General features: G+C 21.0%; 4 protein-coding genes across 4 annotated transcripts; 3 read left to right on the top strand and 1 right to left on the bottom strand.

The window, feature by feature from the left end:
- Positions 1-100: 100 nt before the first annotated feature.
- On the bottom strand, positions 101-6,522 carry SRAE_2000440300 (Unconventional myosin-X; the record flags this gene model as incomplete). The annotated part of the gene is made up of 2 exons (XM_024643270.1): positions 101-6,460; positions 6,505-6,522. The coding sequence occupies 2 exons, from the start codon at positions 6,520-6,522 to the stop codon at positions 101-103; spliced, it is 6,378 nt and encodes a 2,125-aa protein (XP_024508956.1).
- A 3,364-nt stretch (positions 6,523-9,886) lies between these two features.
- On the top strand, positions 9,887-11,160 carry SRAE_2000440200 (Protein of unknown function DUF267, Caenorhabditis species family-containing protein; the record flags this gene model as incomplete). Its single annotated transcript, XM_024643269.1, has 2 exons — positions 9,887-10,159; positions 10,201-11,160. The coding sequence occupies 2 exons, from the start codon at positions 9,887-9,889 to the stop codon at positions 11,158-11,160; spliced, it is 1,233 nt and encodes a 410-aa protein (XP_024508955.1).
- A 289-nt stretch (positions 11,161-11,449) lies between these two features.
- On the top strand, positions 11,450-13,147 carry SRAE_2000440100 (Translation initiation factor eIF-2B subunit gamma; the record flags this gene model as incomplete). The annotated part of the gene is made up of 5 exons (XM_024643268.1): positions 11,450-11,603; positions 11,646-12,460; positions 12,511-12,761; positions 12,865-12,965; positions 13,089-13,147. The coding sequence occupies 5 exons, from the start codon at positions 11,450-11,452 to the stop codon at positions 13,145-13,147; spliced, it is 1,380 nt and encodes a 459-aa protein (XP_024508954.1).
- Positions 13,148-16,142: 2,995 nt separating this feature from the next.
- Positions 16,143-22,809, top strand: SRAE_2000440000 (E3 ubiquitin-protein ligase TRIM9; the record flags this gene model as incomplete). Its single annotated transcript, XM_024643267.1, has 4 exons — positions 16,143-16,967; positions 20,997-21,209; positions 21,346-21,619; positions 21,971-22,809. The coding sequence occupies 4 exons, from the start codon at positions 16,143-16,145 to the stop codon at positions 22,807-22,809; spliced, it is 2,151 nt and encodes a 716-aa protein (XP_024508953.1).
- Between the last annotated feature and the right edge of the window lie 162 nt (positions 22,810-22,971).

Raw genomic sequence — 22,971 nt, 5'->3', positions numbered from 1 at the left:
TTGAATTATATTATATTTTAATAAAAAATAAATTAGATAAATAAAAATGACATATATATAATTTTTGATCTAAAAAAAAATAAAAATGTATAATAAAAAATTATCTAGTGATATTTGTTATAGCTGCTGTCTGATTTTCTGGATTATTAGATATAAGACACTTAATATATGAAGTTAATAAATCATCAATTTTATAACCTAATGTTGTTTCCCATAAAACACGGTTACCATTCATAATTCCACCTACTGATAAGGTAAAATATGTATTTCCAATATTCCAATTACTTATTTGACTAAAGGAATATGTTATTAAGTATTCTTTTGTTATTTGATTATAAAGATTAACACCGGATTGATTAATAGCAACAAGTAATTTTTCTGGGAAATTTGAATCTGACGTCTGTTTTACTTCAAAAAATGCCGAACCAAAAGTTGGCCATTTAGATATATTTCTAAGGAAATTTATTTTTCCTTCATCTGGTGACATACCTTCTATTTTACTATATTCATCCTTAATTTGTTTTTTCCATTCATTTATTGTCATATCTTTTATCATATCTTTTGGTATACAATCATTAATAATATGATTAAATTGATTAAATGGTGGATGACAATCTGCACGAGTCTGAGATCTCAATAAAAGTGATGCTATATAAATAGCTTCTGATCTTGAAACTGTATGATAACCACGAAGATATTTAGGAAGTTCTTGATGATAATGAAATATAATATCTGCATTAATATCATCACCTGGTTTTACATTAATCCATAATTTTCTCATAAAATATACTTGATAACCATCTGCAGTTGGTGAGTCATTTGATGTTTTTGATTTTGAAATTGTCAAAGAATATTTATTATTTTTAATCCATTCATATAATTGATTTATAAAATCAAAAAAGAATTCATTTTCAGGAACTGAAAGAACTCTTTCACCAACTTTAACAAATAATGAATATCCTTCAATTGATTGTAAACCAAGTCTAGTAGCAATTCGATGGGAAAAATCTTTTGCCTTAGACATTGACTCAACTTCAATTGCTTCATAAGTACCATCAGGAAAGAATGCTTTATGATAAATTTGTGTTGTCTTATTTTGAACAGCACTAACTTCAACCTGATGAGGTGGAAATTTTCTACTACCAACTTTTAATGATTTTTGTAGTCGATTGGAACAATCTATTGCTATTGGCATTAAGTGACTTCTTAAAAATGCAAAAACTTCTTTTTGTAATGAATTTGATGGTGGAAATAAACCACAACATAACCATAATAATTCCCATCCTCTTTCTGAACTAAAATTATTACAATTACCTGTTAATTGTTTAATAATTTGACAATAAATTTCATCACGTAATATTTCATATTTCATTGGACCATTAAATATATTATTTGTAAGACTTGTCATTGATGTTTGATAATCAACAGGATAATCTCCCATATATTGCATTATAGCCATATAACATTTCATTGCTTCTTTTTCTGGTTCAAGACGATTTTCAATTTTTTTTAATAATGGATGTTTAATCATTTCTCTAGAATATTTCCATAATGGATATCCATGAGAATTAATCTCATTTTTAAAATGATTTTTAGCATAAGAAGTTAAATCATAAAAATCATATGCATATGCCAAACCAGATGATGATACTAAAGCAATTTGATTATTTGAATTATCATTATCATAAAATGAGTTATCTGAAGCAAAAACTGAAATTAATCCCATTGTTGGTTTAGTTAATGTTGGAAGAACATAAATCATATCAACTGGAACATTTCCTTTTTTACCAGTACTATCATTATCAACATAAACAAATTGTTTTTTTTCTAAATCTTTTCCTTTAACATCATTAAGAATTGTTAATAAATCACCTTTTTTACATTGAACAAATTCTGGTGAATCTATATCACATTTTGATATAATAAATTTTGATCTATCTTTAAGTCCTTTTAAAAAATATAAAATTAAATCTTTAATATCATCTGAATTTGGTGATTGAAATGTAAATTCTGTATTAGAAATTGTTTGTATTGTAAAACAATTATTCATTAATGTATTAATACCACCTTCTTTATTTTTTTTTAATGGATTATTTGTTAATGTAACATTAACAATTTCAGGAAAACTAAATTCAAGTAAAATTTGTTCTTTATCATCAACAATATAAAAACCAGTCCAATTAATAGCTATAATAACTTCATTTTTTGATAATGGTGCTCCTGTAAATTTATAACCTTCATAAAATCTACTAAAAAGTAATGGCCATTCAATTTTTGCTGTTTCAACAATACTTGATTTAACATCTTGTACAGTTATATTAGAATTACATTTCATCATAAAATGTTTTCTATATGCATGTAATGTCATTTGAAGATATTTATCTTTATCATAAGATGATTTTTCATAATCTGGTATATATTTTTCTATACATTTTTCAATATCATCAATATTAATACTTGTTCCATCATTATCAATAAAAATTTGCCTAGCAATTAATGATGCCATTTCATCTTCTTTACTTGTTTTATATTCACCATGTTTGATACCTCTAACAATTTGATGATAAATTAATTCACATGCTATTGTATCATTTTTTGATGAAAACCATGGTGAAAATATTTCTTTTCTATAAAATAATCTCCATGGAGCATTTTTTTCTTGTCTACCTGTTTCTTTAGCATATTGTTCACATTGACTAATAGCATCCATAACATGATCATTACCACAACCTAATGATGTTACTTTATCAAATAATGCTATATATATTGAAAAACCAAAATAATCTTTAATATTTAATTTATCTTTTAATGCTAAACATAATTCTTTTGATGTTGTAGCTGAATCAACATTTAATGTTTTAACATTACCATTCATAAATGTTATAGCAAGAATAATATTTTTTTTAGTTTTACATGATTGTAATTCAACATAACTTGGTGGTTGTAATCTTGTACCATTAAATAATGTTCTATTTAATCTTTCTTCAATAAATTGTCCATAATTAATTTTACCAACCATACCATTTTGTCTTATAAAACAATATAAATATTTTATAAATTTATCTGATGGTGCAAAACATCCAACACATAATGATAATAATATCCATCCTCTAGCTAAACTATTTCTATTATCATTAAATGATAATTGTTTACATATTTGACAATAAATTTCATCTCTTAATGAGGGACGTAATATTCCATGACCAATAATAAAATGAAGTTTATCCATATTTGTTGTAAAATTATTTTCAAGAATATTTGTATAACCATAAAAATCAAATGGATTATCCATTGAATCAGTACCATCTTTTGAATTTGGTATAATATTACTAATTTTTGATTTTTTTCTTAATGTCATTGAAATTAATTTTTTACCAAAATTTTCAATACCTTTTCTTGATGATGATGATAATGTATCACTGGTTGATGATATACTACCACTTCTATCATTTAAAAATTCATTTATTTTTTTATTTTTTGTATTTCTTTGAAGTGTATTATAAACTTGTGTCATTATTGGAACACTATCATATGTAGCAGTGGGTTTATTTTTATTATCATCTATATCTCCCATAAATTTTAATATCATTGTCCATATAGCCATACTGGCAACCTCATCAGCTAATGACTCATGAGGAAGAAGACTTTTTTTTAATTTAATTGTTGAATGTTCTCCATTAATTCCTGAATTAAAGTATGTTGCAGCAAATTTTGAAAATTGATAATTTGATAAATTTTCATTGATAAACATTTGTTTTGTTAAGGGTAAGACAAATGAATCTATATCATCATTACTTCCATATGTTGAGTCTCCTGAAAAATCTTCCCCAAATATTTGATCAATAATTTTACTATCATCATAATCTAATGATCCTTCAACAACCTGATAAGGATTTTCTTTAATATTTATTTTTTCATTATTATTCATCTCATCCAATAATTCTTTTCTTTTCTCATTAATAATTTCATTTTTTGATTTGTTATGTAAATATTTTTTACATTCAGCTTGAAAATTTATCAAAACATTTCTTTGTTTTTCATAATGATTTGTCAATGTTTTTGTTCTAAGGACTGCCTGAAGTCTTAATAATCCTTGAACTAACATTTTATATTTTTTTCTTTGAATATATCCTCTCCATTGTGCTTGAATTAATATTGCAGCATTTTTTTCTTTTTCAAATTTTCTTTTTTGTTTAAATCCTTTTATTGTTTTTTGAATAATTGTTGCATAATGATTCATCATAGAATCATTATGTTTCTCTATTATACATTCATCATTTTCTTTCAAAAATATTTTTGTTTTTCCTAATTGAAAATCAGCCTTAAAACCTAATGCTTTTTCACAAATAGCCTGTGATGCCATAATAATATCTGTTTTTTGTGAATCTTTTACTGTTTTAAGTATTAAACGAAATCTATCAATAAATGCTTGATATGTATATCTTATAGGATATCCAGCTTTTCTAATTCGTATTGTTTCCATCATACCTGAATATCGAAGTTGTTTAAAAACAAGATCTCTATCAAATGTCATTGGTTGTTTAAAATCATTTGGTTTAATACATCTAATAAAATATGGATCACAATTTGAAAGTTTTGCTATTAAATTATCTAAACTTTTTCTAAATTGATTTCCTAATGTTTGTTGAATTCTTGATGTATTAACATCTTGTGAATTTATTTCATCAAAAATATTTCTTAAAAATTTTAATTTTGTTTTACTAATTAAATTTAATAAATCAACACTAAATGTATCACGATTTTTTTCTAAAAAACCTTTAATACTATATGTTACAGTACCAGCATAATGGCGGATACCAAAACTTTTATTTAAATCACTTTTTGGTTTAACATATAAATTATCATTTTTTCCATGAGCTATATGAAGTTTTGATAATAATGTTAAATCAGTACCTTTAGGAAATATACTTTCTTCATTAATTAATGCCATAACACTCATTGGTCTTTCAGCCAATAAATCTAATGCATTTTGATTATCAATAAATTCAATTTTTCTCCAATTAATTTCTTCTAAATCATATTCCATTTGTTCTAATTTAAAAACATGTTTAACAAAAAATTGTTGTAAATGTTCATTGGCATAATTAATACATAACTGTTCAAAGCTATTTGTTTGAAAATTTTCAAAACCAAATATATCTAGTATGCCAATAGATTTTCTATTAATATTATCATTATTTTTTATTGATGGTTTATATATAGCATCATTAATTTTATTAATGATATATAAAAATAATTTACCATAAATAACTTTAACTAAAGCATCACGAACATTTAATGCTTGAATAGCATCAAGACTTGAAATAACTTTTTCATTTCTCATTATTAATGTTTTTGTTGTTAATGCTGATGTAATATCTTTTATATCTAATTGTAAAAGTGTTCCAATTTTTTGTATAGTTAATAAATCATTAATTTCAACACTTTCTATATTATTAAATGTTCCAACATTATATATAATATTACCAATATGTAAAAGTGAACTTAATATTTTAAAAATTGATTTAATTTCACCTTCTTTAAACATTAAAACTTTCATTGAATTACGTATTTCATTTAATGATGTAATATCATTTCTTCCATCATTAATAAATATTCTACCTTGATTAAGATAAAAATAATCTTCTGGTTTAGTTAAAAATAATTCTTCTTTTTCTTCCTCATCTAATCCAGATAAAAGACTATAAAATATATGATAATTTTTTTCTTCAACAGTTTGTGAAACAATTCTACTTTTCTCTAATAAATATTGATGTATTTTAGCACCTTCAATAATACCAATATTATTAAATTGTACATCAATATATTTTCCAAATCGTGAACTATTATCATTTTTAATAGTTTTAGAATTACCAAAAGCTTCCATAATTGGATTAGCTTCTAAAATTTGTTGTTCTATCCAGGAATGTTGACCAGAGACAGCTGTTAAAAATTGTAAGACAAGCTTTGTTGATTCAGTTTTACCAGAACCAGATTCTCCACTTATTACAATACATTGGTTTCTATTATTTTTACGCATTGATTCATATGCATTATCAGCTATAGCAAATATATGTGGTGGTTGATCACCTATTTTTTGATTTCTATATCTTCTAATATGTTCTGCTTTATATAATGGTAATGTTTTGTATGGATTAACTGCAATTAATATACTACCTGTATATGTATAAATTAATTTTTCACGATATCTTATTAAAAGATTTCTTAAAATTCCAGCATCATGAAGATCACCTAATTGTATCATATCCTCAACACCATTAACAGAACTTGGATGCATTAATCTAATTCTTCTTTCAGGTTCTAATATTTGTTCTGTATTAGTATCATCCAAGACAACAATCCCATCTGAATCGATTTGCATTACTCGTGCCCCGATAACATTACAATAAATTAAAGGATCATTTATTGTTTTTGATGTCTCAATCCAAATAAAGTCGCCCTACATATTTTAAATTTTAATAAATAAATAAATATAATGCTTACCCTCGTAATATGAACCATATTTTTTTTTATTTATAATAAATAAATATATATATTTGTTAGATAAAATAATAATTTTTTTTTTATTTACAAAAGTACAATTTACTTTGGTAATAATACTAAAATAAAGATTTTTAGTTAAAATTAAGATTTAACCAAAAGTAAATAAAATAATAATTAGTTAGTCAAAATAACAATGAAATATGATATTCCTATATAGACTTATTTAACCACCTACCCACTTCCTAAAAAGGTATATATTGAAATATATAACTTAATATTATATATATTTAACAATAAATGGATATTAAAAAAAAAATTAATTTATTTGGACATTTATTACAATAAAATAAAAATAATAATTTGTTTATTTTAATAAAAAATTTTATATTTTTTTAACAAAAAAAAAAGTTTTTCTTTTGATATAATATATATATATATATAGGTGTATGTATATCAAGTAGTACTTTTAATAATTCTTAGAATATAATACTTTTAAAAATGAACATTTATATATATCTTAAATATATCTAATAGTTATAACTATTTTAATCTATAAAATCTTATTTAAGTTGATTATATTTCTATTTATAATAACTATTATTATTGAAGGTCATATTGTAAGGAATTATATAAGTCATCAAACTTATAAAACAATAGTATGATATCAACAATTGTGATAAAGATTCATAAGAAAATATATTTATATATGACAATTGAAATATATTAATGAATAATATTAAATTAAATAAATTGTTTAACATTAATTGTCAATAAAGATGTCAATTAAAATTTATGCCATATTATCAATCAAAAAATTAAATTAAAAAAAAATATATATATAGTTTAGGTATATTTTTATCACAAAAAAAAAAATTCCAGTATAAATTGGAAAAATACTAAAATATATGATAATAACAAACAAAAGAGATAAATATACAAAAACTATATAAATAACCATCATTTCTAAAGATAATACAATTGTAATAGAGGTAAAAAATATATATAAATAAATAAAAGCAGTTTTGGATTTGTAAAAGTTTTTAAGAAGTTAGTTGCATGAAAAGTGGTAAAAATATTATTTTAAATAGGTTTTCTTTTATTATAACATTATTTATCTTTATATCTCGTTAAAAATTTACTTCCAATAATCAGAGACTGTTGATTTTTGTTTTGTCATATAAACACTTTTATTATATTCTTTTATAAAACTTGAGCATATAATTATTAGGTATAAATAAAAGTTACTAAGTATTCTTTGATTATTAATAATGTTTAGATATATATAAAATAAATACAATTTTTATAATATAAAAGATAAAAATATTTTGTAATTTAAGATAATTTTCATATAAAAATACAATTTTTATTAAAATAATATATAATAAAAGATAATAGTTGGTAAAAATTTTTAAAGAAAAATAAACCTTATATTAATTTTATAATGTAACACATAGTTTTGTAGACAATTATTATTTAAAAAGAATTATAAATTGAAAAGTAGTATGTCTTGAAGAAGTATATATAATTCTGTCAAACTGATTTAAACTATATACCTCTTAATCAGCTTTGGTAATAGTTAATTATTATACATATATAACGATTAAATATTTTAAAGAACTTTACTTAAACATTTTAAATCAACTTAGGATAAAAATTATTTATGTTTAATTTTAGTAAATCAACCATTCTTGAAGGATAATCCTTTTACAAGAATTATATATATATTTTTTTTCTTAATTTTGCTTATTAGTTATTTAGTGTACTTATAAAATTTTTTTAATTTTCTTTTTTTTTTGACAAACTGTTTAAAGACAAGATATTCTTAATTTGTTATTTTATATAAATAAGCGACAACAATCAAAAAAAGATACCAAAATAATATTTAAATGTATAATCATTTAAAATTCTCTGTAAACACAATTCTCTTCTTTTTTTTAAAGTAATAATTATATAACTATTAATAAACAAGATTTATTTACTTAATTATAATATTAAATTGAAAGAGAGCATTATTTTCGTATAATTTTTATATAAAAATATTACATAAATAAAATACTTTTTTTAAAAAAATATAAATGTTAATTGAATTTAGTATAAGATCAGAAACAAAATTAATTACATAAATCTACATTACCAAAGTAACATTTAACAATAATTAAAAATTTAATTTTTACAATTAATTCAACTTATTATCATAACAAACATAAAATAAAATTTATCATTAAAAAAAAACCTTGAAAATATTATAACATTTTTGCATATTTAATGACACATAAATAACCTGAAAAATAATCTTTCAATAGTTTAATAAAAGTTTATTAAATATATTAATACCATTTCTTTCTTTTTTTTTGTATAAATATTAAAATAAATTATATAAAATTTTAGTTGTAAAATTTTTTTTCTTTATTTGCTTCATTTCTCATCATTGTTCAATATCAATATTTTATAAGATTATTATAAATATATATATCTAAATCTTTTCTATATATAAAAAGATCCCTCTAAATATCAATCATTTAATAATACTATATAAAAAATCTTTTTTACCATTGAAATTAAATATAAACTTATTATTTATAAAATGTATTAAAATATTAAAAAAGTATTAATAAATAATAGAATTAGTATTTAAAAAAAAATCTTTTTTTCTCAAATTTTTAAAAAAAGTATAAAATTTTATTTTGTTATTTTAAATGTTTATTTTATAAATTGACTTTTAAATAATTTATTATCTAATGGGTTATTAAAATTTTGATGACACATTTATTACCATAGAAATCAAAATACAAATGACTCTTTTGGGATGAAATAGTAACAATTATAACATTTCAAAATGATATAAACAAAAAATGATTCATGAATTTGAAAATAAAATAAATAGTTATCTTTTAATATATATATATAATTTCTCAATGATTAAAATAACATAATTTTTATGCACAAAAATTTTTATTACAATCTTATTTTCTAAAATTTTTAACTTTTATTTGATCTATAACTATTTGTTAATTTAAAATTATATTTACTTTTTTCTTTTAGCTTTATTAAATATTCTCAAGTTTCTAGAAAATTTTTAAAAATAGCTTATAAATTATGCTAAACAGTCAGACATTTTATTTAATCTAAAATTTAATCATTTTGGTTATCACAACTTAAAAAACTTTTTTTGCAAATTTATTTATGTAAATATATATAAAGTACCTGTATTCTTAATTATTTCATTTTTACTTGCAAAAAATCATGTGTTATTTAATTATTTTTAATTTTATATTAAACTAGAAAAATAAAATAATTATGTGAAACACCTTTTAATGTTACTTTCTATTTTATAATTACATTTTAATATCCATATTTATTAATTTTTTTTTAAGATTTTCTAATGAAAAGTAGTAACGGTTACCAACCATCAATTATGGAATCTGATGTATCATTTATTGATGAAAATTCTTCAAAAGTTTATGATAATGAATATTATTGTAAAGAAATTTATTATCCAATATATTGGTTAATTAAATTATTAAGATTACCAATATTTACTTCAAAAAGAAATAATTTACGTTCAACATTATTAAATCATTTTGTAACATTAATTACTATTGGTCCAATTATAGCATTTTTTGTTTACAATATTATATTAACACACAATTACCAGGTAAGTCTAGTTTTTTATTTATATTAATAAACTTTTTAAAGATTTTATCCCTTCATTGGGCTCATAGTTTTGTCTATAATACTTTATTTATCAATGCAATCCTTGGTGTCATTATGTTTAATGGTATACAAAAATTTAACTTTTACTACACTTTTATACAAAAATTTAAAGAATACAGAAAAATGGATAGTCATAATCGTAAAACTATAAATTTTTCATTGACACCTTTATTAATAAAAGTTGCATTATTATGGATTGTTTATATATCATGTGCAATTCTTACATGCATAGTTAACTATCAAAATTATGAAAAAAATGAAGAAAATAAAGTTAATTATAAAATATCAAAATTTTTTAATAAAAATACATTCTTTATTGATTGTATTATTATAATATTTGCAAATATTTTAACATTATTCTTTTTAACTTTATACCTTTGTACTTATGTAGCAGTTCAAGGTGAGAGTCAAAATTTTTCAAGTCAAGCAAAAGAATTACTTGATAATAATTGTATTAATGCTAGAACAAATATAATATCATTATCATCAAGACATACTAAATTGATGGATCTTATTTCATTTGTCAATGGAAGTTTAGATAGTTATACAAGTATTATTATTTTCCATTCAATTTTAATAACAATATTTAGTATATCAATTTCAAGAAATTATTCTCAAGCGGGAATTGAAGGTTTAGATAAATTAGAAGTTCAACTACCAATATTATTATGTATTTTAATTGCAATTTTTATACTTTCACCAATTGCCAATACTCATGATAATATTTTAAAAGATAAAAATACCATATTATTTAATCTTTCAATTTACCATCCATATAATGCAGAACTTCATTCAACATCATCTTCAATGATTCAAAGAATTGAATCTGCACTTTATACAGGAAGATTGGTACATTTGATACCTGTAAATGAATTAATTATTCCAGTTGTTATTATCAGTACAATCATTTTAACACTTCTTCTTGGTGTTGTTCCTAATTAGTTTTAAACATTTATTTTTTTTATAATAACTTTATCTCAATCTTTTATTAATTTTAAAAGAATATAATGTCATTTTTTTTTCAAAAAAAATAAAATAATAATTTTTTTATATATATATATTTTTTTTGTACATTTAAAAAAAAAAGAATAGTTTCATTTTAAAAGGAATGTAGAAAAATGATTGGAATAATGTATATTTTATTTTTTGATTTATCAAAAAATATTAACATATTTTTATTTCATTTTTAGAAAAAATATTTGAGAAAATTAAAAGACAAATTAAAAAAAAAATGCCATCAGAATTTCAAGGAATTGTCTTAGCAGCAGGAATTGGAAGTCGTATGACAAACCTGACAACACACTTTTCTAAAGCATTATTACCAATAGCAAATATACCAATGTTTTGGTATCCTTTAAATTTTTTGTCAAAAAATTATGTAACAGGTATCTTAATATTTATCTATTAATAATAAATATAATTGTTAGATGTTATACTTATTGTTGATACAAAAATGGAGCATGATATTAAAATGATAATGAAAGATAGAGTTTTATTTCCTAATTTTCCCGTTCAAATGAATATTGAAGTGGCAACAATTGAATCATCTAAAAATGATATGGGAACATTTGATGCATTAAGAGAAATTGAAGCAAAAATAAATAGAGATGTTATTGTGGTATCAAGTGATTTTATATCAGATGCCTCTTTAGAACCACTTTTAAAATCATACCGTGCTAATGAAGCATCATTTTGCGCTTTATTAACGCCATACATCAACCCAACAACTACCCCTGGAAGTAGTATTAAACAACCAAAATATAGAGATTTTATTGGTATTAATATAGATGATAGTCGTTTAGTAACAATAATATCAGAAGAAGATTTTGAAGATTTTTCTATTGATAATTTTGCTTTTAATAAATTTAAAAATATCTCATTTACATCAAAATATCAGGATGCTCATGTTTATGTTATAAGAAAATGTTTACTTGATTTAGCTATTAAAAAACTTGACATTTCTACAATAAAAGGTGATTTTGTACCTATGTTATTAGAACAACAATATCATAATTTATCACAAGAAAGTATTGATTATTTTGCTAATTCAAAAAAAAATGCTTTTAGAGAAGAAATTAAAGAATTAAGTTTACGTTTTAATGATAGTGATAAAATTGAAGATTTTAATGAAAAAGATGATGATGATTTGATAAAATGTTATGCATATGTTGCAAATCCTGAAGCATATCATTTTTCTAGAAGATGTAATACTGTAGCATCATATTTTGATATAAATATACAAGTAAGTTTAAAGATAAACATTCTGTTAATTTTAAACTTATTAATCTCTAGATTATTCCATATCTTATTCATTTTCAAACTCCTGAAAATGATCATAAAAAAGCATCTGTTCAACATAGTCATTCCTCAATTACAAATTCTCGTCTTGCTGAATCAGTAAAATTTTTTGGTCCTAAACCAGAACAAAATGATTATAAGATGGCAGTTGTTTGTAATTCAGTAATTGATAGTGCCACAGAAATTCAAGGAAACACAAAAATTACTAGTTCTGTTATAATGGAAAATGTCAAAATTGGTCGAGGGTAAGTAGTGATTAAGATTATATAATAACATGAAATATGATTCTCCTAATCGGATTTAAATTTATGAATTAATTTGTTATAACAATCTAATTATTATTTTCAGTGTTAAAATAAATAACTCAATCATATGTCGTAATGTAATTATTGGAAATGATGTGGAATTAACGAATTGTATCGTAGCTTCAGGTTTTGAAATTAAGCCAGGTAAGTTGATTTATATATATATATATATTAAAATTATTTTTATGGAATTGAATTGACCTTCAATACTATTAAAAAAAATTTTTTTTTAAAACCCATTATATTTATATTATTATATTATTATAGGACAGTACTCAAGCATAATGTTAGAAGTGGAAGATGAAGAAATGATGTTAGATGATTAATTGAATTTATTATAAAAAAAATATAAATATTGGAATGTTAAGAGAAAATAAATTTTATTCTTTTATATTTATTTATTATTATAATATTAAATTGTTATTATATAGGTAAAAAAAGTTATCTAATTTAATAAAAATTTACTATTACTATCATTTATCAGTTGTCTACTATTTTTACATGATAAATGACTACTAATTTTCATTGTTTTTCTTTAATTCATCATTATCTTATTTTCTTAAATTTATTGTAAAATTCCATCATCCTCTTTATAAAATAAAAAATTATCAGTTTTCTTATCAATTTATCTTGTTTTTCATTATACCTGAGTTAAAAATTGCTCCTAATGATCATTCCAGTTTGATTTACTTTAAACTCACATATTGCATTATCAATAATCTACTACTAATCGGATGTACATTAGATATGTATAATTATGAATATAATCATCTATCCTATTCTTTTACTTTGGATATAAAGAAATCATACTTTTTATTATTTTATCATATAAAATTATATCTTACTATTATTATGATCAAGCTTATTAAAATAGACACTTATATAATTACTAGATTAATAAAAGTTTTATTATTCAATTATATGTAATCAAAAATTAAAATATTATCTTAAAACATAACACTTTTTAATGAAAATGTAATTGTTATTTATAAAATATTTAATTGGTGATAACAAAACATTTTTAAAATAATTATTTGATGTAGACATTCAAATTATATATATTAAAAAAAATGCCATAATTTTTATATCTAATATATATATAATTTTTATGTGCTTTTTTTTCTAAATTTTATTACATCTCTATGTCAAATACATATACATTTTAAGATACTGTTTACTTTACCACTTAACAAAACAGTCTCTCTCTTTTTTTTTAATGTTATTATATATTTATGGAGAATTAAATACTTTTCAATTATTTAAAATTTCTATTTTTTATTAGTATTTGTTGAAACTTTATCCATGAACATTTCTTATTATATTTAAGTTACTTGAAATTTAAAACTACTACTTTACATAATTTTAATTATTAGTCAATTTTAGTTTCAATTTATCACATTATTTATCTCTTATCTCATTAAACATGTATTACAAATTCGAGAGATATCACGAAAATATTACATAAAAAGAAAAATCTTTGAACGTTAGTTATAGTTTATATTTTACTTAAAGCATTTATAACAAACTGTATTTGTCTTTATATTACAAAGTAATCAAAATAATTTTATAAGTTAATTTGAACAAAAAAAAATTATATATATATACCCGACATTTATATGGGTAAACAGGAGTATAATATATCTTTATCATAAATAGTATAATATCTTGATTATCAGATTACTTCCTCTCAATCACAAAATAACAATGATTACCTTTTTATTATAGAGAGAGGGCGTGTTTTGATTTAACTGAAGTTTTATATCAAGTTTAGTTAATAGATATGTAAGGAACACAGTTCATTGAAACACAATTCAACTGGCCATCTTTTTTTGTCACACCCCCTCCTATCTTCTTCAATTAACTATTTCCTTACTTGTCATTCTCATATGTCACCAAAAGATTTTGCCTTTTTGTATTCACACATTTTTATATGATAAATCTTCTTATTTTCTTAACTTACACCTATTTTTATCATATTGTCAATCTATGACCTGACCATTTAAATAGCTGTCAAGTAAATGCCAATTTTTTTAACGCAATTATTTTTATCTAAATACCGCCAACAAAAATTATTAGTATAATAATAATAAAAAAAAAATTTTGTTTCTATTATTAATATTACATTAAAATATATAATATAATATTAATAAATATAAAAATTTTTAAATATAATTTTTTATAATTATAATTACCTTTATTATTTATAACTCCTCATAAAATAAGGTGTTATAAATATATAATAAAAATTATTTTTCACCATACTACAATATTTTCATATGTTTAAAATAGTATAATATTTAATTTTTATTAATATTTTCTTTAACTTGAAATAATCTTAAAATATTCTTTTAATGTTTTTAAAATTGTAAAAATAAAAACACTTTTCAATCTTGTTTAACTATCCTATTTATTATATCTATTATCTTAACAGTTATGGTAATATATAACCTAAAGCTAATAAACATTTATCTTTTAAAGAATTTATACTTAAGTAATTTCCTTTCTTATTTTGTTAAATGTTTATTTCTGAAAATTTGCCTTCATAAATATTTATTTATTGCGTAAATAAAAAGTATATTTTTTGATGTTGATACCATAGGGATAAAAATATAGAGACAATATTATGTCTTATGGAGTATATTTATTGTACTATTGGTCATTAACTTTTTAAAAACTTCATCTTTTCATAACTGATAGTATATATTTTCTATATTATAAATAATAACTAATATCTATTGATATAATGGAATACTACCAGATTTTTACTTACTCAAAAACATATTTACGCAATAATTTGATAAGAATAGTTTTTAAAAAGATATCAATGTTTTTATAGGTTTATTAATATTATTATAGATTTAACTTTTTACAAATAAATAAATATACTTATTATATGTTTTTATAAAGATATGTCCTTACTTCTATTAATCTCCATATGTATTTTTTTTTTATTATTAATCCTTGATTCTTCACACTTATCCTTCTTTTTAAAGTTGACATTAAAGTTTATGAAAACGTCTGCCATGATTTATCCTTATTTGATTTATTTCACCGAATACAACCCTTCTGTTTAATTATGAATTAAAAAGCTGTCAAAATAAACAGTCTGTTTATAGGTATAATAACATTTATATTAAATCTAATGTTAATTGATTTCTGTTAACAATTTCCTGATTACTTCAATATTGATATTCTAAATTTTATTTTATCTACTTTTATTTTTTTAAAAAAAATTATTTTTTTACTTAGATAAGAAATTATTTTTTTTATTATCTATTTTAAAAGAAGAGGAAAGAAAGAAAAAAAAAAGTCTAATAAAAAATGGATGAAGAATTGAAATGTCCTGCCTGTCATTCTTATTTTATAGATCCTATTTTATTAAATTGTGGACATTCTTATTGTAGAGGATGTGCTTTAAAGGCAAATTTTAAATCAGCAGTCTCACCATGTTTCTCAAATTCATCCTCAGCAGGTAGCGATTCAGCATCTGTTTGTACCTCTGAACCAGATCATGATTTGATGGATAAATTGTCTCTTGGTTCAGAGACAGACTCTGGAGTAGGATTATTTAATAAATCATCAAGGCCAAATAGTTTCATTTCTAATCCACCATCAAAATTTCCCTCAATTTTAACACCATCTACATCATCCGGTTATATTGTCACATGTAATTCTTGTCAAAAAACAAATATTTTTACTGATGAAAGTTGTATTAAAAATGCACCAACAAATAAAATTTTAGCTAAATTAGTTGAAAGAAAAAAAAATTTACAATTATCATCAAATGACATTCCTAAGAAAGCTCCAAATTGTCAATTATGTGAGGATGGTCCTATGGAAGCATTGGTATATTGTGAACAATGTGATATTTATTATTGTTCACCATGTCAAAATCTTCTTCATCCATCTAGAGGACCACTTACAAAACATACATTAATACCTGCTATTAAAAGATCTGAAACATTAAATAATAATAATAATAATAACATTCTTCAATCACTTATTCATTGTGAATCTCATACTCAAGAAACATTAACAATGTATTGCACAAGTTGTAAAGTTCCTATTTGTTGCCAATGCCTAAATGACTCAAAACATTCATCTCATGAAGTACAGTCTCTCTCTACAATAGTTAAATCTCAAAAGGTTAGTTTGATATTAATATTAATTAACATAATATATGATAAAATCATATTATACTCTTAATCATTAACATTTCCTTTTAATTCACTTTTTTATTTTTTTTTTCTATTCCGCAATCTTTATTAAATTCCATTTTATTACATTTAATATGTACTAGTGACATTATTACCTCTTTAAAAACATATGGATTTTCTTTTTATATTGTAATAAAGTGTTTAATTACAATTTCTTTTTATTATCCCTCTTTTGAAGCCGACTGTCAATATCATTATCAAATTATGACAACTTTTAATTTTACTTTTATTATAAATAATTAACAATCATGTTGGCACCTTTTTATATATTTTAATATTATTAAAAAGTTATTTATATGATGAGAGATAATAATTTTATCAAATATAAGATAAAATATATCTTTTTAGTGACAAATTTTATATGTCAATTACTAGAAAATTTATCATTAAAAGAGATATAAATCAAAATGAGTATTATATAGATTTTTTGATATATTAAAGCTTATATCTGAAAGGAAACTATAAAAATGTATAAATGATAAATCAATCCTTTGGACAAATTGGTCTGGTTAAATTAATGATTTAATGTGTACAACATAATATAGAATATGTTTTACATCCTGTCGCAAGTTCTCTTTACTTAACCACCATAGTTTAATTAATTTATCTTTTACTCATCCTTTAAATTTTAATTTTTGCCGAAAAGTTTTATTTAAAAATAATTGGTTTTATTCTAACAAGGGAACAGAAAATTTTAGTTTTTAATTTTATTTTATATATATAGTTATCAAATTAGAACATTCTAGTTTTTACTAAATAAAATGGCATTTATTTTATAAATTAATATATATATTATTTTAATTATAATAAATAATAAAAGATTATTATGAGATATAAAACAATGACAATGTTGATTTGTTTTAATTACATTATTACAATAGAATCCATCAACATTACTGATTTTCTATTAACTTCTGTTGATTTCCCTTGAAAATAGTTTTTAACAATATGATAGAAATAATTATTGGCACTTTGTGATAATAAATTTTCCTATAATAATACTTAATATATTTTTATGGAATAAGAAAATGAAACCTTTATAGAAGAGTTTTTAATAATTTTCTTTAACTAAATTTATATTTATTCCTATGAGGAATTAGAAATTAGATTTAAATGGGTTCTTTCATTATATACTTGAATGATTTTTATGGGACCACATGAATAAACAATATTATAGGTTAATAAAACAAAAGATGTATGATTGAGTATTAATGAGTATGATGTATTTAACTTATTACTTATCATTAACATACAAAAATACATTAAGATAATCAATTTTTTTTTTCCTAACAATTTATAGTATAAGAAAAATTTTAATAAAAATAATTTTTTTTTATCTAATAATAAAAAAAAAGAAAAGAAAATTATATATATATATAATACTAATTAACTTCTTTTGTATCCTTGATTATTATTTACACTTCTGTCAACACATGGTTAATAATATAAAAAAATACACTTTTTATAATACTTTTAAAGGACATTCTTTATTAATTTGCCAATTTTTTTCCCTATAATTATCCTTTTTATAACTTTTTTTTTTTACCAGAAAATTATCACTCAGCTGGAAATTATATATTTATTAAATTTGAATAGTAAATATTTTTTAAATTAACTAGTAAATTGGGTTGATTTAATTTATATAAAAAAATTTAAAAATTTGATAAATCTTTTTATAATAATTAATTAGGTAATTCTTCAAATGTAATTTTAATATATATATATATACATACAACACAATTAATCATATTCTTTTTGATATTTGATGTATTTAGTTGTAATATTTATAAAAACTTTACTAAGCTTTTTTTATTATTTTACTTTGTATATATATATATATTATATTATAAAATAGTTTAGTTGTAAATGTTGAAGGAAAAATTTATTTACTAAATAGGGGACTGTCTTTTCTTTATTTTTAAAATATATATTTTATAGTTTTATCCTTATATAGATGGATCTTTATATATATATATATATAAATAATATTTTATAATAATTGACTACCGGAGACAGGACCATAAATTACAATTTCAATTTACATATGTTGCATGATATTGAAGTATCATTTATTATTTTTGTGAAATATAAAGTATAAATAATTAGGAAAAGTACGTTAACTTCAAAATTTAATTGCTCTTATCAATTTAAACATAAATTATAACTATTGGTAAATAATGACATTTGAAGGAAAGTGATAAAGATAATTATGTCTATAATTAATAATCTTCATGTATTTTTAAGTAAGTAGTTATGATAACAATTTTAATAGTTAACTTTTGATAATCATGGGAAAATAACATCATTCTAAAGTATTTGGCATCTGTTTATTTTTTTTATTATCTTACAATTAAACAACTTTTAACATATCATCTCATAATAAAAATGATACTTTGTTATTATTACTATTTGATATATCCATATGCCTTTTTAAAGTTATAAATATATTATGTATGTCTTCAAAAACAAATGATGGGTAAATTTCTTTTTATTATATATGAGAAGAAACTTTATAATAGTTTTGGTGGATCATAAAAAGGTCAGGGAACTTTTTTTTATGATGCAATATGATGAGTATAATCTCGATTTAAAGATACATTTTAACAAAAAATTGTTATATCTTTATTATATTATATATACCGAAAATAATAGTTATTGTAAATCATTATTTGATGTCTTTGTCACTTATCATAAAGATAAATGAAGTGCCAGAACTGTACAAAAGCGGTTTTTTTTATATTATAATTATGAATCATATTTCATCAAAAATCTACAATCTTTTATGATATACTACCCAGGATTTTAGTTGTCAAATTACATCTCTTATAATAAATAAAAGTTTTTTTTTTTTAAATTTATATCTATTAAAAATTATTATATATATTAACAAAAAAAAAATTATAAATTAATCTTGGATGTCATAAATTTTGATTTTTATACAATAAATACAATAATAGACTATTATTTAACTTTTAATATTCTATAATATCATGTATAATAGAAATTTTTTTTTTATTATTTTTATAAAAAAAAAATATATATATTTAAAGATGGATAAATGAATGAGTCAATAAATTGATTATTCATTAATATAAATAAATACTTTTTTATTACCAATTACTAGTTATAGAATTAAATAACAATAAAAATTTATATTATTGTTATTTTTAAAGAATATAATCATTATTTTTAATAAAGGTTATATTGAAATAATTTTTTTTTTGTTATACATGATAGTGGCATCTTGTCAAAATGAATGATCATTAAATAGTCTTTCTGAGTTGTAAATTAAATAATATCTTTCTAACAATGACATTTTTGTAAATGATTGTATAATGAAAATAATACATATAAATAAATTAATACATATGTTTATAAAGATTCATCAAAGTCAACATTTTGTCTTTTAATGCTTAATTAACTATTTCAATTAACAGTCTTTTCACTCTTTATATAAATATCTCTCTCTCGGAACTTTGATTGATCAAACTCAATAAGGTGTAATTAAGGCTAATAGTTTAGCGCTCTGTTATCAAGATTGCGCAACTTTGTAATCTAATGAATCTTATTATTTTCAATGTCATTAACTAATGTTATTATTGTTATACTAAAATATCTATTAATTAATATATAAAAGTGGAATTTTAAGTCCTTGGACTTCCAGTTGCGTGTTTCCTTTTCATTTTATAAAAATTTAATTAGGCACGTAAAAAAAGATAAACTTCATGCTGACAATTAAATACATTTCCTCATAAATAATTTTACTATCTAACTAATAATATCTTCATTTAAATTATAAAAAAGATATTACAAAACACATGCTATATATCATTTAATCATTTTTGTCATATTATGTAACTTGAAAAATAATTTATGGATATATATATATATATATTAAATTAAAGAATATTTGAAAAATAAATTAACTCTTTTTATAACTTTTTCATCTTTTTTGTAGGGTGAATTGTCAAAAATTTTAACTTCACTATCAGAAAAAGCAAAAATAGCAACAGAAGATATTGGAAAATTAAAACAACATCATGAATATGTTAATCAATGTAGTGATGAGGTTAAAAAGAAAATTGAAAAACAAATGAATGATATTATTAATAAACTTGAAGAAAAGAAACTTAATTTATTTCAAATTGTTGAAAAGGAGCGAAAATCTATTGTAAGTATTATTTTAGTTGACATTCAAATATAAAATAAATTTATAAAGATTAATTTTTTTTTTTAAAAAAAAATCTTTTCACTAAATAAAATATCAATTTTTTTTTTTATTTTAAATATTTATTAATTCATTTTAGCGTGCACGTTTAAAAGATCAAATCACAAAATGTTCACAACATTTAACAAAGACAACTGCTTTAATACAATACTGTATTGAAATATTAAAAGAAAATGATTCATTATCATTTATGGAAATTTCACAACCAATATCTAATAGAACTGCAAATCATGACTTTTTATGGGATAAAGATATGAAAAGTAAATTAGAATTTGATCCAGAAATTGTATTAAATTTAAATACCTTACAAGTAGAACATTCAATAAATAATCTTAATTTTGCCCAAAAAAAAGGTATGTTAAGATATGTCTATTTTAAAGAATCAAATTTTTAAATAACATAATAATATATAATTTAGTACATATTAATAAAATTGATATAAATGAAGCAGATTATTTTATATCATCTCGACAAGGTACATCTTTATTATAGTATATATATTTATAGTATTAGTTATATATATTTACTCTTTTATTTTATTTTTTTTTTGTTGTACCTTTATTTTATCTATTATCTTAGGTATAAAATTTTGTCCTACATTAAAGTGACAGTAATTATAATAATCGTGATTTTGTTCTTTATATATATATTTATAAAAAAATAATATATAATATATAAAATTAATCTTTTAATATTTTTTTTAGTACCTAATCAACCAGAATTTATACCAAATGAATGTTCAGCAGAAAATAATTCTTTTACAATTGTTTGGGGATTAAAAGATCATAGTATATCTATTGATGGATATATTCTTGAGATAGCATTAATTGATAATGATAAAAAAGAAAAATTTAGAGAAGTTTATCGTGGTCCAGAAAATTGTTGTTCTATATATGGTTTACATTTTAATACATATTATCAGGCTCGTGTTAAAGCATTTAATTGTTGTGGTGTTGGTAATCCATCAGAACATATAACACTTCAAACAGCTCCAGTTCCCTGGTTTAATTTAGAAAAAAATGAAAATCAACAAGAAATTATTTTGTCAAAAAATCAAATGACAGTAACAGGAAGTACTTTGGATTATAATGTAGTTTTAGGAAGTGTTTATTTTTCAAAAGGTATTCATTATTGGGAAATTATAATTGATAATCTTTCAATAAATGCTGATGTTGTTGTTGGGGTTGGTTTTTATAATACAAATAGGAATGCTATGTTGGGACGTGATTTATTTAGTTGGTCTATGTATATTGATAATGAAAGAAGTTGGTATCTTCATAATGATAAACATCACGGTAGAATTGCGGGTGGAATTGGAAAAGGAAGTATAATTGGAGTACTACTTAATTGTGATAAAGGTACTTTATCATTTATTGTAAATAGAAAACCATTAATGTTTGAAAATGATACATTTGCATTTAAAAATATGCCTAAAGGGTTATACTATCCTGCAATTAGTGTCAATTGTAACTCAAAAGTTACTGTAAAAAGTGGTTTGACACCACCAGTATATGGAGTAGAGTTAACAGAATCATGTTTATAGTTTTTCAGTTATTGTAAAAAAATTTAAATCCTTTTAACGATAATATTTTGTTAATAACATTATTAAAAAGTGTTTTTAAAAATAATAAATAAAACATTTTGACTATTAAATTTTACTACTTTCATTACCTTTTTATTTTTGATTAATTTCCACATTCATTTA

This window comes from Strongyloides ratti (assembly GCF_001040885.1).
Source record: "Strongyloides ratti genome assembly S_ratti_ED321, chromosome : 2".
Taxonomy (NCBI): domain Eukaryota; kingdom Metazoa; phylum Nematoda; class Chromadorea; order Rhabditida; family Strongyloididae; genus Strongyloides; species Strongyloides ratti.
This window is presented reverse-complemented; position numbering and strand designations above follow the sequence as displayed.